Source organism: Diabrotica virgifera, chromosome 1 (genome assembly GCF_917563875.1).
Source record: "Diabrotica virgifera virgifera chromosome 1, PGI_DIABVI_V3a".
NCBI lineage: Eukaryota > Metazoa > Arthropoda > Insecta > Coleoptera > Chrysomelidae > Diabrotica > Diabrotica virgifera.
The window spans coordinates 233,943,932-233,960,600 of record NC_065443.1 but is presented as its reverse complement, the minus strand read 5'-3'; the positions used below and the strand labels follow the sequence as shown (position 1 = coordinate 233,960,600).

Genomic DNA, 16,669 nt, shown 5'->3' with positions numbered 1-16,669 from the left:
ATTTTAGATAAAATGTTTAAATTTTGTAAAGATACTATAAAACTTATAATAGAAAAAAATATATAATTACGTATCATAAAAACTATAAGTTATAAAACATATCTTTATAGTAAATTTTATGTTTTAAAATTGCTATAATACAAAAAAAAAAACAATAAAATAAATTTATTTTCGTAAATTCAATAACGATTTCATATCAGGAGCAAATTGAAAAATTATCAAATATATCTCACATAAAAACCCTTCTACTTTTGGTAAGTCTATAAGCGATGGTGTGTGTCAGTAGCAACCATCACACAAAATGAAGCTCGAATGTGCATTACTTTTAAGTATATTGTTTGAGATGGCGAAGTGTGCAATTGACTTTGTTGATTGTGGTAAATATTAATGAAATTTGTTTCATATCTAATAATCTATATTTATATCTATATTTATAATACCGGGTGTCCACTTATATTTTCCCCCATTTTAACTGCCTATAACTTCTAAACGGCTCAAAATAGAAATATGCGGTTTTCGCTGAAATGTTTTATTTTTGTAAAAGTTTTGTCTGAATGGACTGAATTTTTTATATCGCTTTCAAATACGAAAAGAGAAATGGCGGATTTTTGAAAAAAACTTTGTTGACTTTTTTTTAATGGAACACCCAGTATATTTTTTTGTAAATTAAAATAAAGGTCATTTACCTGTCCAGCGATATAAAGTTTTTCAAAATCGGTTGTCAAATCACTGAGTAAGTAATTTTTAACATGAGAGGTGCAACGTGGATATCACATACCTAAATAACATAACCAAGCAAATTGATATTATGTTATGTGATTTCCACATTGCATCTCTCAATTTAAAAATTAATTGCTCAGTCATTTGACTACCGATTTTAAAAAAAATTATATAGGTGGATAGGAAAATGACCGTTTTTTCAAGTTTTTAGGTAAATGACCATTTTTATGTCGCTTTTAAATAAAGAATGGCGGATTTTTGAAAAAAAACGTTGTTGAGTTTTTTTATTGAAACACCCAGTATATTTTTTTGTAGCTTGAAAAAACGGTCATTTACCTATCCAGCGATATTAAATTTTTTAACATCGGTTGTCAAATGACTGAGAAAATAATTTTTAAAATGAAAGATGCAATGTGGAAATCACCTAACATATATCATTTTGCTTAGTAGTTATGTTATTTAGGTATGTGATATCCACGTTGCACCGCTCATTTTAAAAATTAAATACTCAGTGATTTTAAAACCGATTTTGAAAAACTTTAAATCGCTGTATAGGTGAATGACCTTTCTTTCAATTTACAGAAAAATATACTGGGTGTTCCATTAAAAAAAAGGTCAACAACGTTTTTTTCAAAAATCCGCCATTTTTCTTTTCGTATTTGAAAGCGATATAAAAAATTCAATCCATTAAATTATATTTTTTGGCATATAGAGGGTGTTTCATTGGGAAACGGAAATACTTTAATGGTGAATAGAGGTCACCAAGCCGGTTCTATAATAAACTACATCTTTTTCTCTACCGACTTTTATAACCGAGTTACAGGGTGTTTTATCGATTTTGCCCATTTATTTCCTAAGCTATAACTTTATAACCTCCCTGTATATTTTTTTGATATTTGGTACACACATATCTCATTCAAAACCCAAACGACCGACATACTAACCATAAGAAAAATCCAGGTCCGGATTAACAAAAAATTATAAAGTAATTTTGACCTTAAAAAAACACCCTGTATATTCAAATTTTGAAAATCTGTTTGCATATTTGAAAAGAGCACAAAAAAGTAGGTTTAATGGTTCGCTTCAATTTTTCGGTCAGACAATTTTATGACTTTAATTTTGAAATAATATTGAATTTTTTAAAAACTCTGACATTAAAAAGCAGATATTATTAACTTTTAGTTATAAATTATTAAAGATAATGAATAAATACTCATTTTAAAAGTAATCAATACTTATTTACCACATTTGAACAACCCAATCAGTAATTACAAGAAAAATCCAGGTCCGGATTAAAAATAAATATATAAAGTAATTGTGCCCTTAAAAACAACACCCTGTATATTGAAATTTTGAAAATTTGTTTGCGTATTTTAAAAGAGCATAAAAAATTGCGTTAAAAGGTGCATGTCAAATTTTTGCGCAGTTAATTTAATTACGGTAATTTTGAAATCATATTGATTAATTTTATCAAGGTGACAAGAAGCTGCCAGAAAAATGAAGAACAATCCCAATGTAATTAGAAAATCGATTCGAAATCTTTTAAAACGAGCAAGGAAATGCATCGAACAAAATGGCGGACATTTTGAGCAACTGTTATAGTTCAAATATTTTTAATTTATGTTAAATTGTTGAATTGTCTAAACGATTTTTTTTATTATATATAGCTGTTTTTTAATAATTTACTAAATCATTAAAATATCCCAATTCTCGCAATTCTAATTTTTAATGATGTGCATAGCTACAAATCCAGAGAATCCATGAAGCCAGCGTAGTAAATATTATAAGCATTTTTAAAATAAGTATTAATTCCTTAACATTAAATTAAAAGTTAATAACACCTGGTTTTTAATCTCAGAATTTTTTAAAATTTCAATATAATTTCAAAATTGATGTTATTAAATCAACGGCGCAAAAAATTAAAATAAATCTTTAATCACAGTTTTTTATGCTCTTTTAAAATGCGCAGACAAATTTTCAAAATTTCATTATACAGGGTGTTGGTTAAAGGTCACAATTACTTTATATTTTTTTTTGTTAATCCGGACCTGGATTTTTCTTGTCATTAGTAATTGGGTCGTTCCAATGTGGTAAATAAGTATTGATTATTTTTAAAATGAGTATTTATTCATTTGCTTTAATAATTTATAACTAAAAGTTAATAATATCTGCTTTTTAATGTCAAAGTTCTTAAAAAATTCGATATAATTTCAAAATTATAGTCATAAAATTGTCAGGCCGACAGAATTGAAGCAAACCGTTAAACTTGCTTTTTTGTGCTATTTTCAAATATGCAAACATATTTTCAAAATTTGAATATAAAGGGTGTTGTTTTAAGGTCACAATTACTTTATAATTTTTTGTTAATCCGGACCTGGATTTTTCTTATGGTTAGTATGTCGGTCGTTTGGGTTTTGAATGAGACATATGTGTATCAAATATCAAAAAAATATATAAAGTGATTCTAAAGTTATGGCTTAGGAAAAAATGGGCAAAATCGATAAAACACCCTATAGTTCGGTTATAAAAGTCGGTAGGGCAAAAAATGCAGTATATCTAAAACCGACTCGGTGACCTCTATTCACCGTTAAAGTATTTCCGTTTTCCAATGAAACACCCTGTATATCATACTGGTGACGTCATCCATCTGGGCTTGATGACGTAATCGACGATTTTTTTAAATGAAAATAGGAGTCGTGTGGTAGTACATACGTAGTTTTTTACTATTTTCAAATATTTTACTTTGACCCCTAAGCCAGGGTAAAAATCACCTCAACATTTTTTATGTCAATGGGGATCAAATAAGATATCTATTATTTCAAAGCCCTTGCCATTCCCTATACGAGTATACTTACCAGTTTTAAAATTTTTAAATTCGGTCCAATACGTTATTTTGATCCTAGTTTCGGAAAACTATTACTTTTACAATCATTTCCCCATCCAAGGTTATTATTATATTATCTTCTTTTCATGAGCATTTTTCAGTGCGTCACAAATGATAGAAGAAAAGGTAAGTCCGTGATAATATACATTTTAGTGACATGACATTTTAGTTAAATCTGACAGTTGTCACATTTTATTTGCAATTTGGCATAAAATCAAATCAATTGTGTTTATTGCATTTACAAAATGGTATTTTCTTTGATTTGTAGAGTCTTATAAAATGAACAGATTATATTCGTAGATATATTATATAATTCGTAAATAATTTTTTTTTTCGATTATAGCGCCATCTATTGACAACTAGAATAAATGTTATAAATGTCATCGACTAAATATAATCACCGACGTGCGTTTTTTTCTGTCACGTGCAATTTAATGCGTTAGAAAGAAATCGAAAAACTGTGACGCACTGAAGGATCCTCATGAGAAAAAGCATCTTTGTAAAATCTCATCTTTAAATGAGCACTCCCAAATCTCTTTTTTCATACTAACTTTTAAACCTTTTTTTAAACCTGTCTCCATTTTTTTAGTTTTGTGTTCTAAATCTCTTTCAGTATTTCCCACTAACAACATTATCACGACATATTCAGCCTCATGAAATATTACTTTGCAATTTTCCTATTATCTGAACCAACTCTTGTTCTCTCTCTTCACTTTGTAATAGTGTTTGCCATTTTGAATTGACTTATTGGCTCAATTAATTGACACTCTTACAAAACGGCTACCACCAAACCCAAATCAACAGGAGCATTCAAAGCATCTAAATCCCATTCCATCCAAAAAAGAAACCTTGCCGCCCGATCAACCCAAAGTTTTTCTACCTTTTATCAAAGGTGTTTCTGACAAGATCAGAGAACTCTTAAGCCTTTAAATATAAAAACCATCTTCACTATCATTACTCACTCCAAGTTGTCCAATCTCATCAGATCCGTAAAAGACCAAATCCCAATGAATACCATGGTGTCTTTGAGATACCTTTTTCTAGTTGCCCACGAACACACATAGGACAGACAAACCGACGAATCAAAAACAATATTTACGAATATTATACGAGTATATCTATAAAACATTCCGATACTACTTCAGCCCTATGTAGTTCAACATCATAATAAAACAGGTCACAAAATAGATTTTAAAAAAGCAAAATTCATCGCTACGGCCTGTTCCTTAAAATCGTGAATTATCGGTGAAGCCATCGAAATTGAGAAACGCCCTGATAGCTTAAACACACGTGATGACTCTAAAAGACTGCCGGCTTTCGTTTTTTATTTGTTACATTGTTACATTTACATACAAAAGTAGTGTTTAATTGTCTTCACAAAATGTTGTATTTTCTGTTTGTGTATTTTTTTTTTGTAAAATTTGTTACTAATTTTCTTTCTTTATTTGTTACGTTTAAATAAAAAAGTATTTTTTAATTGTTTCAACAATGTTGCATATTGGTTGTGTTTTTTTTTTGTAAAATGTATTACTAATAAATTATTTTTATTTCTTTATTTGCTACATTGTTACATTGATTACCGGATTGATAATCAGTAATCGTCAATTGTCAATTCAGTCATGGCTTACTTAAAATTTAGATAAATTTAGACATCTAGAATAATTTGCTCTGAAAAATGAAAATATCTCGAAAACTAATAAATTTGAACATAGGGAATGTTATATAAAAATTAAAGTAAGGTAATGTTACTTTTCCATAATTACATAAAATACAGGGTGTTTCATTTAACAGTACTAAGAAAATAATGTACTTGCGTTTTGACTCACCCTGTATTTGATATAAAGAACATTAGCAATGTCAATAATTCTTGAAAATTTTGACAATAAATAAAAAATATGGCGTTAATAAACCTTTACTGTTGTGCTTATTTTTATTTATACTGGGAGTTGAATTTGTTACGATTTTCATACAAAATTGGTTATAACTTTGTAAATACCCTGTATAATATAAAAAACCTTTATATTTTTGTGATAGAGAGGTTAACAGGATTTCAAGTATAAAAATAAAATATAGGGTGTTCTATTTAAAAAAAAAACATAAGTTTGGCCTGCCACTGTGTTATCGCACAACCTGTAACATTCTAACTAATTTTGTAATGTGAACCTCAAAGTTGGCTACAATTTTTGTTATTAACTTTTGTTACTATCTATTACTATAGCGGATCTATTGAGCTTTACCCCACTAATCAATCACCGTGTATATTATATTAAATTAATAAATTAAATCATCATCCAGATTTAGCCATACGGCTCACACTCCCTCTAAGGGGAAAATTGACTCATCCCAGATACCTACGGTATCAAAAGGATTGAGCTCTGGTGGGACTCTTTCCGTGTTATCGAGCCCTAGGTGACTTGGAATGCAGGTGTATCTCCCAAAAATTTTCGTACACTTCTGGCCGTCGCGAGTAGTACAGCTTTCTGCATGGTCTTATAAAGATGTTCATTTAGACCCAGCTTTTTGATGCTTTCGAGGAGGGTCTTCGGAATGACTCCAGTAGTAGACATAATAATCGGTATCGTCTGGGTACTTTGCATTCTCCATTGCCTTCGTATTTGAATTTCCAGATCTCTGTACTTGGAGATCTTTTCAGTAAATTTACTACGTAGATTATTGTTGTTAGGTATCGCCACATCAATTAGTGTTGTTTGTTTTGTTAATTTATTAACTAGTACAAGATCTGGTCTATTATGTGCCACTGTTTGGTCTGTGAGCACAGTGCGGTCCCAGTATAGCTTGTAGTTGCCATCCTCAAGCATACTCTCAGGGACGTATTGATAATACGGGAGATGGTCCGTTTGGAGAAGTCCCAGCTTGATAGCTATCTCCTGATGAAGGATTTTTCCCACTGCGTCATGCCGTTCCTTGTATTCAGTTGCAGCAAATGCCTGGCAGCCCCCTGTAATATGTTGGATGGTTTCTTGGGCTTGACATCCATATCGGCATCTGTCGTTTTGAACCTGAGGGTCTTTGACGATATATTTCAGGTAATTTCTGGTTGGTATAACCTGATCCTGAATGGCCAGTAATGAACCCTCCGTCTAAGGGAACATCTTTCCTGATGTCAACCAGTAGTTCGACGCTATATTGTCGACATAATTTGGCTGACCTCATTGGGATGTCGCCCGCGCAGAGGTTTACCCATCCAGGTGCGCATTTTTTCGTCTTTAGTGAGGTGGTTTATGCGCATTTCTGGTTCCCTCAGTTTGATCGGTGTTGTCTCATCTACTGCGCAAATAGCGCGATGTAAAGTAGATGTCTCAGCTTGCAACTGAAAATAATTTCTTAAATTAGCAATTTGTTTATCTAATTGCTCACCTATATCCATAAGTCCTCTTCCTCCTAGATTCCGTGGTAATGTTGTTCTTTCTACTGCACTTTTAGGATGGTGTTTTTGTGCCTTTGTGAGGTGTGTTCTTACTTTTCGCTGAAGATTCTCTATGTCCGTTTTTGTCCACTTAACAATGCCAAACGAATAGCTAAGCGCGGAACATGCGTAGGTGTTTAGTGCCTTAAACAAATTTCTACTGTTAAGTTGGGAGCGAAGCAGCTGTTTTACCCTTCGTATAAACTCTGTAGTTATCTCTGTTTTCATTTGTTTATGGTCAATTTTCCGCGCTTGCTTTACTCCAAGATATTTATACATATCGTTTTCACCCATGGCCTCGATGTTCTGGCCATTTTGCATATCGAATCCTCCGGGCTGTACTTTTCCTCTGACTATATTTAAAATACGGCACTTGTCTAGTCCGAAGTGCATACTAATATCATTAGAAAAAGTTTCTACATTTTTTAGCATCTCATCGAGTTGGTTTCGAGTGGAAGCCATTAATTTCAAATCGTCCATGTACAATAAATGATTAAGCTTCGCCACCACATTGTTGTTATTTTTGATGCTAAAACCTGCGTCTGTGGAGTTCAATAGCTGAGATAGTGGGTTCATAGCTAGACAGAACCACAGAGGACTCAACGAATCTCCTTGAAACAGGCCCCGGCTGATTGCGATATTTTCAGTTTCGATGTTAATTTCACCAGGTATTTGAAGGTGAATTCTAGTTTTCCACTCTGTCATTATATGCTCTAAAAAGGTCACTATATTATCATCATATATAAAGTCATATATTCTCAATATATCTATAAGCCATTCATGCGGCACTGAATCAAAGGCCTTCTTGTAATCAATGAAGGCAGTAAAAAGATTCCTCTTTTTGGAATATGCCCGGTTAGAAATGACTGAGTCGATGATGAGTTGTTCTTTGCATCCCATGGAACCCTTAGCGCATCCTTTCTGTTGAGGTTCTATGATATTGTTCAGAGCACAGTGTTGGTAGATACGCCGGGCTACACAAGATGTGACCAATTTATACAAAGTTGGAAGACAAGTAATTGGGCGGTATTTGGCTGGATCTTGGGTGTTATTTTGATCCTTCGGTATTAAATAAGTGGTACCCTGAGTTAGGAATGCTGGTATATCCTGCGGATTAGAAATAACATGATTAATTAATGTTGATAAGCATTCATGAACACTCCAAAACTTCTTGAGCCAAAAGTTTTGAACTCCATCTGGTCCAGGAGATTTCCAGTTATGAAGCTCTTTGATGATATTTGAGACTTCTTCAGAAGTGAAGGGTTCGTAAAGGGTAGTAATGTAGTGTTGGCAGTTCTGTGTCGTATCTTCTATCCATCCAGCATTGTTGTTAAGAGCAGCTGGTGTGGAAAGTTGATTTCCCCAAAACTCATGAATTTCTTCTTGGCTTGGGTAAGTCTTATCGACACGTTCTCCAGTGGAATTGAGTTTTCGATAGAACGCCTTCTCAGAACTCTCAAAAAGAGCATTGTCGCTTTTGCGGTTGTTACTAACTTTGTACCTCCTTAGTCGCCCTGAATAAACGGAGAGTTTTTGTTTTAATGTATCCAGACACTGATGGGCTGTGTTGTTTTCTGGATCATATCTTGAGTGTCTTGCGGTACTCAGCATTATTTCTTCAGCTCTCTTGATGACTTTTCTACTTGTTACACCTCGTACGTATTCTATGACTATACCAATATCCTTACGTAGTAGTTCAATCTTTCCGAGCAGTCTTTTTTCCCAAGGTGCAATTCTGTTACCAGTTCTTTCGTTATTAGTACCCCGTCGTGTTCTGATCTTAACGCCCATTATATTAGCAATTGCTGTTGCTGCACAGTAGATTAGCATGTGCAAATATTCTAATGTGTGGGCTTCTGCGACATAATTGGGTAGGACTTCAGTGTTCACAATTTGTAACAGCGCACCTAGTTTCTTACAAGAGTTTATTCGTGGTAGCGGTGGTCTGCTAAGTGGGTTTGTTCCATTAAACTCCTGTACCGCACGTGCCATTTCGCTTACTAGGTTATCACGTAACTCGTTGTTTTCCTGCTCTGTATTGTCAGGTTGAGTTTCTTGTATGGCAAGCTCAGGAATCTGCTCATGAACTTCAACATGGACTTGATCTTCAATTACAACATTGTTCTGAATCTCCCGTTCGACTTCGCTTCTGATGGTAATGCGTCTAGCCTCTGGGATAAGGTTGTTTCTTATAATTACCCGGTATTGGTCTGATACTCGTTGCTCCGTTACTTGAATATCTGGGTATGTCCTGCAAAATTCGGCATACAGCTGTTGTCGGTAGCCGATTGTTTCTTGACCGAGGTTTGTCACCTTGTAATAGAAGCGCAAAATGTTTTCATTAATAGACACAGTCCATTTCATGCGCTGCCTCGGTCATCCCGCTTGAGTGAGCGCCGGCTGATGATCCAGCGCAGCACCTTCGGCGGGTGGAGCTCTTGGTGTGGATCATTATTATTAAAGAATTAGATATTAACAAAATGATTCAAAAATTACTGGATAATTTAATATATTATTATTACTTTTAGGATCCATATTAGAAGTAATTGATGTGAAATTTGGTGATTGCACACAAACACCCTGCAGTGTTGAACGATATTCTGAAGTATCAGTCGAAATTAAATTGCGTCGAAAATGTAAGTTTAAGAGCATAAGCGCAAATATTTTACAACTACTATTCCTACCTTTTCTTTCTTTACAAGGCAAATTACGCGTAGTTAAGTTCTCACTGGTGTGAAGATGTAAGAATTAGTTGACAATGACATTGTAATCATTAACTTAGAGATAGCTTTTAAATGTTCTTTGATAACCGTTACTTGCCTGATCGCTTAAATTATCAATTCAGTTAATTAATATGATCATTTTTTCACTAACTGTATATTCAGTGATTACAACAATTTATATACTATACAATAGAAACTAATAATTTTGGATTTTATACCATGAAAAGCATTTTACTTATAACAACTTTTTTTCGTAAGAGTGATAATAAAAAAGTTTCCAGTAGGTTCCAAGTTACGCAGACATACTGTATAAGAGCTATTAAAAATTTTTTTTGACATTTATTATTTTTTAAGCTTGTTAGTAAATGTGTTTTAGGAAAGTTGGACAGAAAAAGCTTTGATGACTTTGTATACACATTTTCTTAACTGATATTTTTCGGTTTTTGTATTACATGTTTTTATCACTCTTAATTTTCTCAAAAAGAGGTTGTTTAATGTTTATTTCATTTTTAAAGTAAATTAATTTTGTGCATTGTAAAGACTGCATATTAAGCTTTAAAAACACACCTATCAAATTGTAATATATCCATTTAAACTTGAGTTATATTCCCTTAAATTGGTAGTAATTCCGTAAAACTACAAAGTTTTCAAAATAAATTTTCTTTGACGTATAATTTGAATTAAATTTTTGAGCTTTTTTTTAATGAAACGTCGTTCAGTGCGATGTTTAAAAGTTAGGTTGTGCAAATTTGAGAGTTTTGTATGTAAAATAATTGTATTAGTAACATATTATGTTTAAATCATTTTAAACAAAATTCACTCACTTTCCGCCACACTGTACTTATGCACATCACTTTTTTTTCTTAGTTTTATAACTGTAAAATAGCTTTGATGTCCTTCTTTCACTTCTAATTTGCAAAATTTAATTCAATCAATCAGTTTTAAAATTATATTAAATTAACTCAACCACGCGCTTCGCCAAACGATGCCATACAGTGCGCTAATGTTTGTGAGAGGGGTGACTGGAGCGTTATAAAAAAAATATAGAAGCTACAGATTTAGTTTTAGAACAATTTTTATATAAGTTGTGTTGTGTAAAATTTTCTGAATTTTTCAATGGTCAAGTCATTTTTTTTTAAACTTATTTTTCAAAAAGGGTCAACGATTTAACAAAAAACTTTTTTTAGTTCCTGTTCCGCCGCTGGAATCGGTGACCGCATCTGCTGAATTTGTCCATCGCGGCATTACTTGGAACTTATGGATATCTCCCTGGGATATATGCACGATTTGGAAGTGTCCACTGCAAGATGTAAAGAATTATACGTATCGTGGCAAGATTTCTTTTGAATCTATTCGTTATTTGGTAAATGTCCAATATTTGATTTTTTTATTTTATTATACAGTCCAACCCGTTTATTGGAATAGCCTTCGTGCAAATCAAAAGTATCCCTCTAACCGGGATATTCTAATAAGCGGGTTCGACTCTATATCTATTATATTAAAATAAAATAGCAGGACCACATAATTTGATTTTAGAAATAGTTTTTGGTACACCAGAAGTTTTTATATGGAATTTGATTCTTATTTCATCCATTAGGAAAAGCCTTTGCCACTTAATACCACTAACTCTTTTTAAGTTCATAACAGCCTTGTCTATTTAGTTGGTGACTATATACACAAAATTTCGCCACCCAAAATTTTTGATTAAGTTTGACAATCTATAATTTTATTATTTGTCCTCTGATTTTCAAGATTCTTGCATCAGTTTGTAGGTACATGTATTGATGTCGATTTTAGTATTCCGGTAACCAAAAATTTTAGTTTAGATGACATTATACGGGGGTAATAGCAGCGTTGTTTTTTCTCCTAACTTTAAAAAATTTTGTGTAAAAATTGAAGAGCTTATTTTGTTTCATACTCCTTTTTTATTATCCTGGAGGTTTCACTATGGTTCTGTTTTTTGAATTATCCGAATATGTCTTTTCTTGTAAGAGCTGTAAATAAAAACACTGCTTTGAAGGTTTATTTAATTAAACATATTAAACGCACTGAAATTAACATAACAAAACAAAATTAACAACAAAACAAAACAATTAAATAGCGGGTATGTCCACCTCTTGCAGCAACTACTGCTCGCAATCTGTTTAGCATCGAATAAAGATTTGATATTATTGTCTGGGGAATAGCCTGATATTCCTCTATCAGAGCCATAACTGTACCAAATTTTATGGAGGCCTATAATGACGGAAAATAGCTTTTTTTTAATTCATCCCATAAATGCTCAATAGGATTGAGATCTGGGCTGCATGCGGGCCATTCTAATCTTATCAATCCAGCATCTATTTTATGAGTCAAGCTATGTTTTTATTTACAAATAAAAAAAAATATTATAAAAATTTTTTTAAGAAACGCTTTTCTTTAGTTACGAGTGACTAACATTAAAAATATTATAAAAAAGTCAACTAAAAAGCCAAAAATAAAAAAAAAATTAAGAAATCTAACACATTCGTCAAAGAAAAGCTTGGCGCGTCTTCATCGAATAAACGGTTTTCGCCCCAAGCTTTTCTTTAACGTATGTGTTAGATATCTTCATTTTTTTTATTTTGGTTTTTAGTTGATTTTTTTATAATATTTTTCATGTTAGTCACTCGTAACTAAAGAAAAGCGTTTCTTAAATTTTTTTTTCATATATTTTTTTATTTTTTACTTTTTGGTCTTAAACTTTTCAAACATTAAAATATATCGTCATGTTTATTAAAATATGCATAAAACATATGATGTACAAACATGAAAAGTAGTCGGAATCGGCCAAAAAAATTTTAAACTTTATTGTTTATTAATGAAGCATAACGTAAACAATTAACGAAAAAAGTCAAATTATGTATAGTTCGTATATTTAGCTACAATCTGTAAAAGTTTCAAATTTCTTCATTGTAAAAAACAAAAGAATTTAAGCATTTTCCGTTAAAATCGTTTTTTATTTAAACAATTAATATACATAAAAAATTATTTAAAAATGAATAACCATTTATTATTAAAATTATTATTATTATTAACCATAAAAAATTATTTATTTATTATTCTTGTATTGTTCCCGCGAATGCATATGTCTGCAAATGTTTAGTCATTTACATTGAAGAAAAGGCAGTCAAATTACCGTCCAAAGATTTGACCCAAACGATTGAACTAAAGAAAAGCGTTTAATTAATTAATACGCCAAAACTAATTATAATGTTAATGAGCACAAAACGTCTCTAGCGGTGGTTTTTAGAAGACTACGATAAAAACCCGATTTTTTTTAATTCGAGCTTTGGTTGAAATTTTGTTTCGTATCGTATCGAAATTTGACACGAATAAGCGCCGATTTTTATATAAACAAATATATGAGCGTTCAAAATTTGAAACCTTATGGTTTATTTATGAAGCATAACGTAAACAATTAACGTAAAAAGTGAAATTATGTATAGTTAGCTGCAATCCGTAGAAGTTTCAAGTTTATACATTGTAAAAAGCAAGAGAATTTAAGATTTTTTCATTAAATTTTTTTTATTTAAACAATTAATAAACATAAAAAAAAATATTGGCTATTCGTGTATTGTTCCCACGAATGCAAATGTCTGCAAATTTTCAATCATTTTCATTGAAGAAAAGGCAGTCAAATTAACGTCTAACGATTTGACGCAAACTATTGAACTAAATAAAAACGTTTAAAAATGGTACAGCTTTTGCAAGAAAAGAGATATTCAGATCATTAAAAAAAAATGTAAGTAATGCCTCAGGAAATAATATGGCAGGACTGTGAAACAAAATCAGCTATTTCATTTTCCACAGAATTTTTTAAAATTATGAGAAAAAACAACGCTTCTGTTGATCCCTGTATACAGTCATGCAAACAAAATTTTTTTGTTACTGAAATAATACCAAACGATATCAATACATGTACCTCAAAACTGGTGCAAGAATCTTGAAAATCGGAGCACAAATAATAAAGTTATAATTGTCAAACTTTTTGGATGACGGAATTTTGTGCCGGTGAGTGTATATTGAATATATTTATTTAAAAAACAGTCCGTTTTAAACTAATAGCACATAAAATAAAATTTAAAATATTATTTTATATTCCACTAGATTAAAACCTACTGGCACCATTTTTCTGGTTATACATCCGAGGCTTCTAAAAATGCAAGCCGTAACGGATGCTGAGACTAAAGAAGATCAGGGATTTCTAAAATTTGGTGGATCCCCTCCTACTCAGTAGGAGTAAAACTAATACAAATAAAAATAAATAACAATTTTAGGGGGATCCACATTTCTTTGGAATTTTCCGCGCATATGAACGCATAGAGAACGCTGCATATGCACTCTCGAATCAGAGATTTATAAGTTTCAAAACCGGTAGGGGTGCTTGCGGCCTCTCTGATTGAACTAAAGTATAATACGCCTTTAGGTTTCGTTTTGCAACCAAATGGAAGCGGTTAATAAGCATTGTTATATTTATATTATTTTATATGTTTTTTAGAGACCAGGAGAAGTACTAGTTAAGACCTTCGATACCTGGGAACCTTACGGAGAACCCATATTCTGCGCAAGTTGGGAAATATATTTTATTTAGTATAATAGTGCCGTCAATGAGGCTATTTGGCTATGGATTCCATCATAACGCATTAATTTAGTTTATATTTTCACACTAAGTGGGAAAGAGCTCAATAAACAAAGTCTACCCTATGCCAAAACAAGCTTTTTTCTTGGGGGTTGTTTTCCCCCTTCTCGGGGGTCGAAAATTGTTTGGTCAAAGTAATTCAAAGAGTGGTTGGAGAACCTAGTCCTAAGCAAAAACTGTTCTATAATTTTTGTTTAAACACTAATACTTTTCGAGTTATTCATTTCGAGAACTGCCATTTTCAATGAAAAATGACACCTTTTCGGACGGTCTTTTGCGGATAACTTAAAAACTATGCATGTAACAAAATCTCTCTAAAAAACGTTATTGTAGCTCATGAAACAACAAACAGTCGAGCAACAGGGAGCAGCAGTACATTAGAACAGAAGTGATGAGGAAAAATCAATGCTATTTACCAAGTACCTAGCTCAAGTATTTACTCCCAGCAATGGAGATCCAGACATTGAAATTTAAAGAGACATAAATAACATTCCAGCGAACATACCAGTAATCCGACCACTAACCAAAAATGCAGTTGAACAAGAAATTTAATATTTATTAAACATTAGAAAAGCTCCTGGGCTTTACAAAATAACACCTAAGATAATAAAGGAACTAAAAGATAATGGAATCGCACTAATTACTCTCATTTTCTATGCCATTCTACGCTCAAACTCCTGACCATAGCTCCTTAAAACCGCTGAAATAATATTAATCCCAAAATCAGGAAAAAATCTAAACAAGGTTTCATCATATATGCCAATAAGCCTACTACCCATCGTATTTAAAATACTTGAAATAATACTGTTACAAAAGATTAACTCAGACCCCAGCACGGAGAAATGGATACCCAACCACCAATTTGGCTTTCGAAAATAACATTCAACGCTACAGCAGGTGCATAGAATAGTACGCACCATAAAGTCTGCAATGGGAAGCAGACAGTACTGCACAGCTTCCTTTCTAGTTGTTAGTTAAGCCTTTGACAAAGTTTAACACACAGGCCTGATTTTCAAAATCAAGAAATATTTTCCCATCACCTACCTGAAACTGTTAAGATCCGATCTTAATGAGAGATAATTCCATACAAGAGTGAATGAAAGTAATTCCAATAATTTTCCTATAAAATCTGATGTCCCACAGGGCAGTGTTATTGGACCAATGTTATACCTACTATACACAACAGATCTACCCTACAATAATGAAACCTCCACTGGTACGTTTTCAGATGATGTTGTCATCCTTGCAGCTGACAACAATCAAATTATAGCATCTAACATTCTACAGGTACAACTGAATGAAATGGAGACTTAGTCAAAAAAGTGGAGAATTAAAATTAACGAAATAAAATTAGTCTAATAGACTTTTACTTTAAGAAGAGACCAATGTCCCCCATTTTCACTTAATAATATATCCAACTTTCTAAATCCTCTATCACCAAATACCTAAGAATCCACACACCCAAACTTTTATGGAATCACCTGATATTTCTTATCATTTCTTTCTAATAAAAAAAAACGAACACACGAAGTCAAACAATATTTATTTTAAAGCAATTTAATAACAAATGGATAACAATTAAATTAAACAATAAAGTATTTAACAAACAAATTGGAACCAGTTGTTTTAAAGTCAATAGCAAAAAAAATTTCAATGTAAAACAAATAATGTTTAAATTGTTTTTATTTATTTTTTTTTGTGTTTTTTGGTAGTCAGTGTTATCACCCCTAGTCCTTATACCAGCTTCAGTTTGCGTATGCACGTTCCTAATCAAATTAACAACATTTTGTTTTGGTAGGTTATTCCATCCTTTAAGAGCAGCTTGTACTAGCCGTGCGGTGTTTTGCGGATCATCCCTGTGAGCTCTAATTTTTCTTTTAGGCATATCCCACAAATACTCTATAGGGTTAAGCTCGGGTGAGCAAGAAGGGCACTCCAAACAAGGGATAACTTCTGCTTAAATGATGTCTCTAGTCACTCTAATGGTATGTGGAGGTCCATTATCATGCAATAAAATTAAATTTTCTGCTGCTACACCTCTGCAGAGCCTAACTACAGGTTATCAACATATCTGTGAGCAGTAAAAGTTGATTGGATGAAAATTAAAGGAGTTTTTTTACGGACCACTATTTCTGTCCAGAACATTACACTTCCCCTTGTATATTTGTGAACAGATCTGACAGTTTTCGTTCTTGCTTGTCTTCCTCGACCTCTAAGTACACTATTTCGTGGGTCATCTGATTTTACACAAATCC

At 32.2% G+C, this 16,669-nt stretch overlaps 1 protein-coding gene across 1 annotated transcript; it reads left to right on the top strand.

Annotated features, from left to right (window-relative positions):
* The first annotated feature begins 216 nt into the window (after nucleotides 1-216).
* Nucleotides 217-14,490, top strand: LOC126882820 (uncharacterized). The gene is made up of 4 exons (XM_050647913.1): nucleotides 217-377; nucleotides 9,560-9,667; nucleotides 10,942-11,117; nucleotides 14,274-14,490. The coding sequence occupies exons 1-4, from the start codon at nucleotides 302-304 to the stop codon at nucleotides 14,364-14,366; spliced, it is 453 nt and encodes a 150-aa protein (XP_050503870.1). The 5' UTR covers nucleotides 217-301; the 3' UTR covers nucleotides 14,367-14,490.
* Nucleotides 14,491-16,669: the final 2,179 nt, after the last annotated feature.

Bases quoted from the DNA above. Each gene is read 5' to 3' on its own strand.
- LOC126882820 (XM_050647913.1), top strand. From the start codon at position 302: ATGAAGCTCGAATGTGCATTACTTTTAAGTATATTGTTTGAGATGGCG. The intron at 9,668-10,941 runs GTAAGTTTAAGA...AACTTTTTTTAG, and splicing joins AATTAAATTGCGTCGAAAAT to TTCCTGTTCCGCCGCTGGAA. The intron at 11,118-14,273 runs GTAAATGTCCAA...TATGTTTTTTAG, and splicing joins TTGAATCTATTCGTTATTTG to AGACCAGGAGAAGTACTAGT.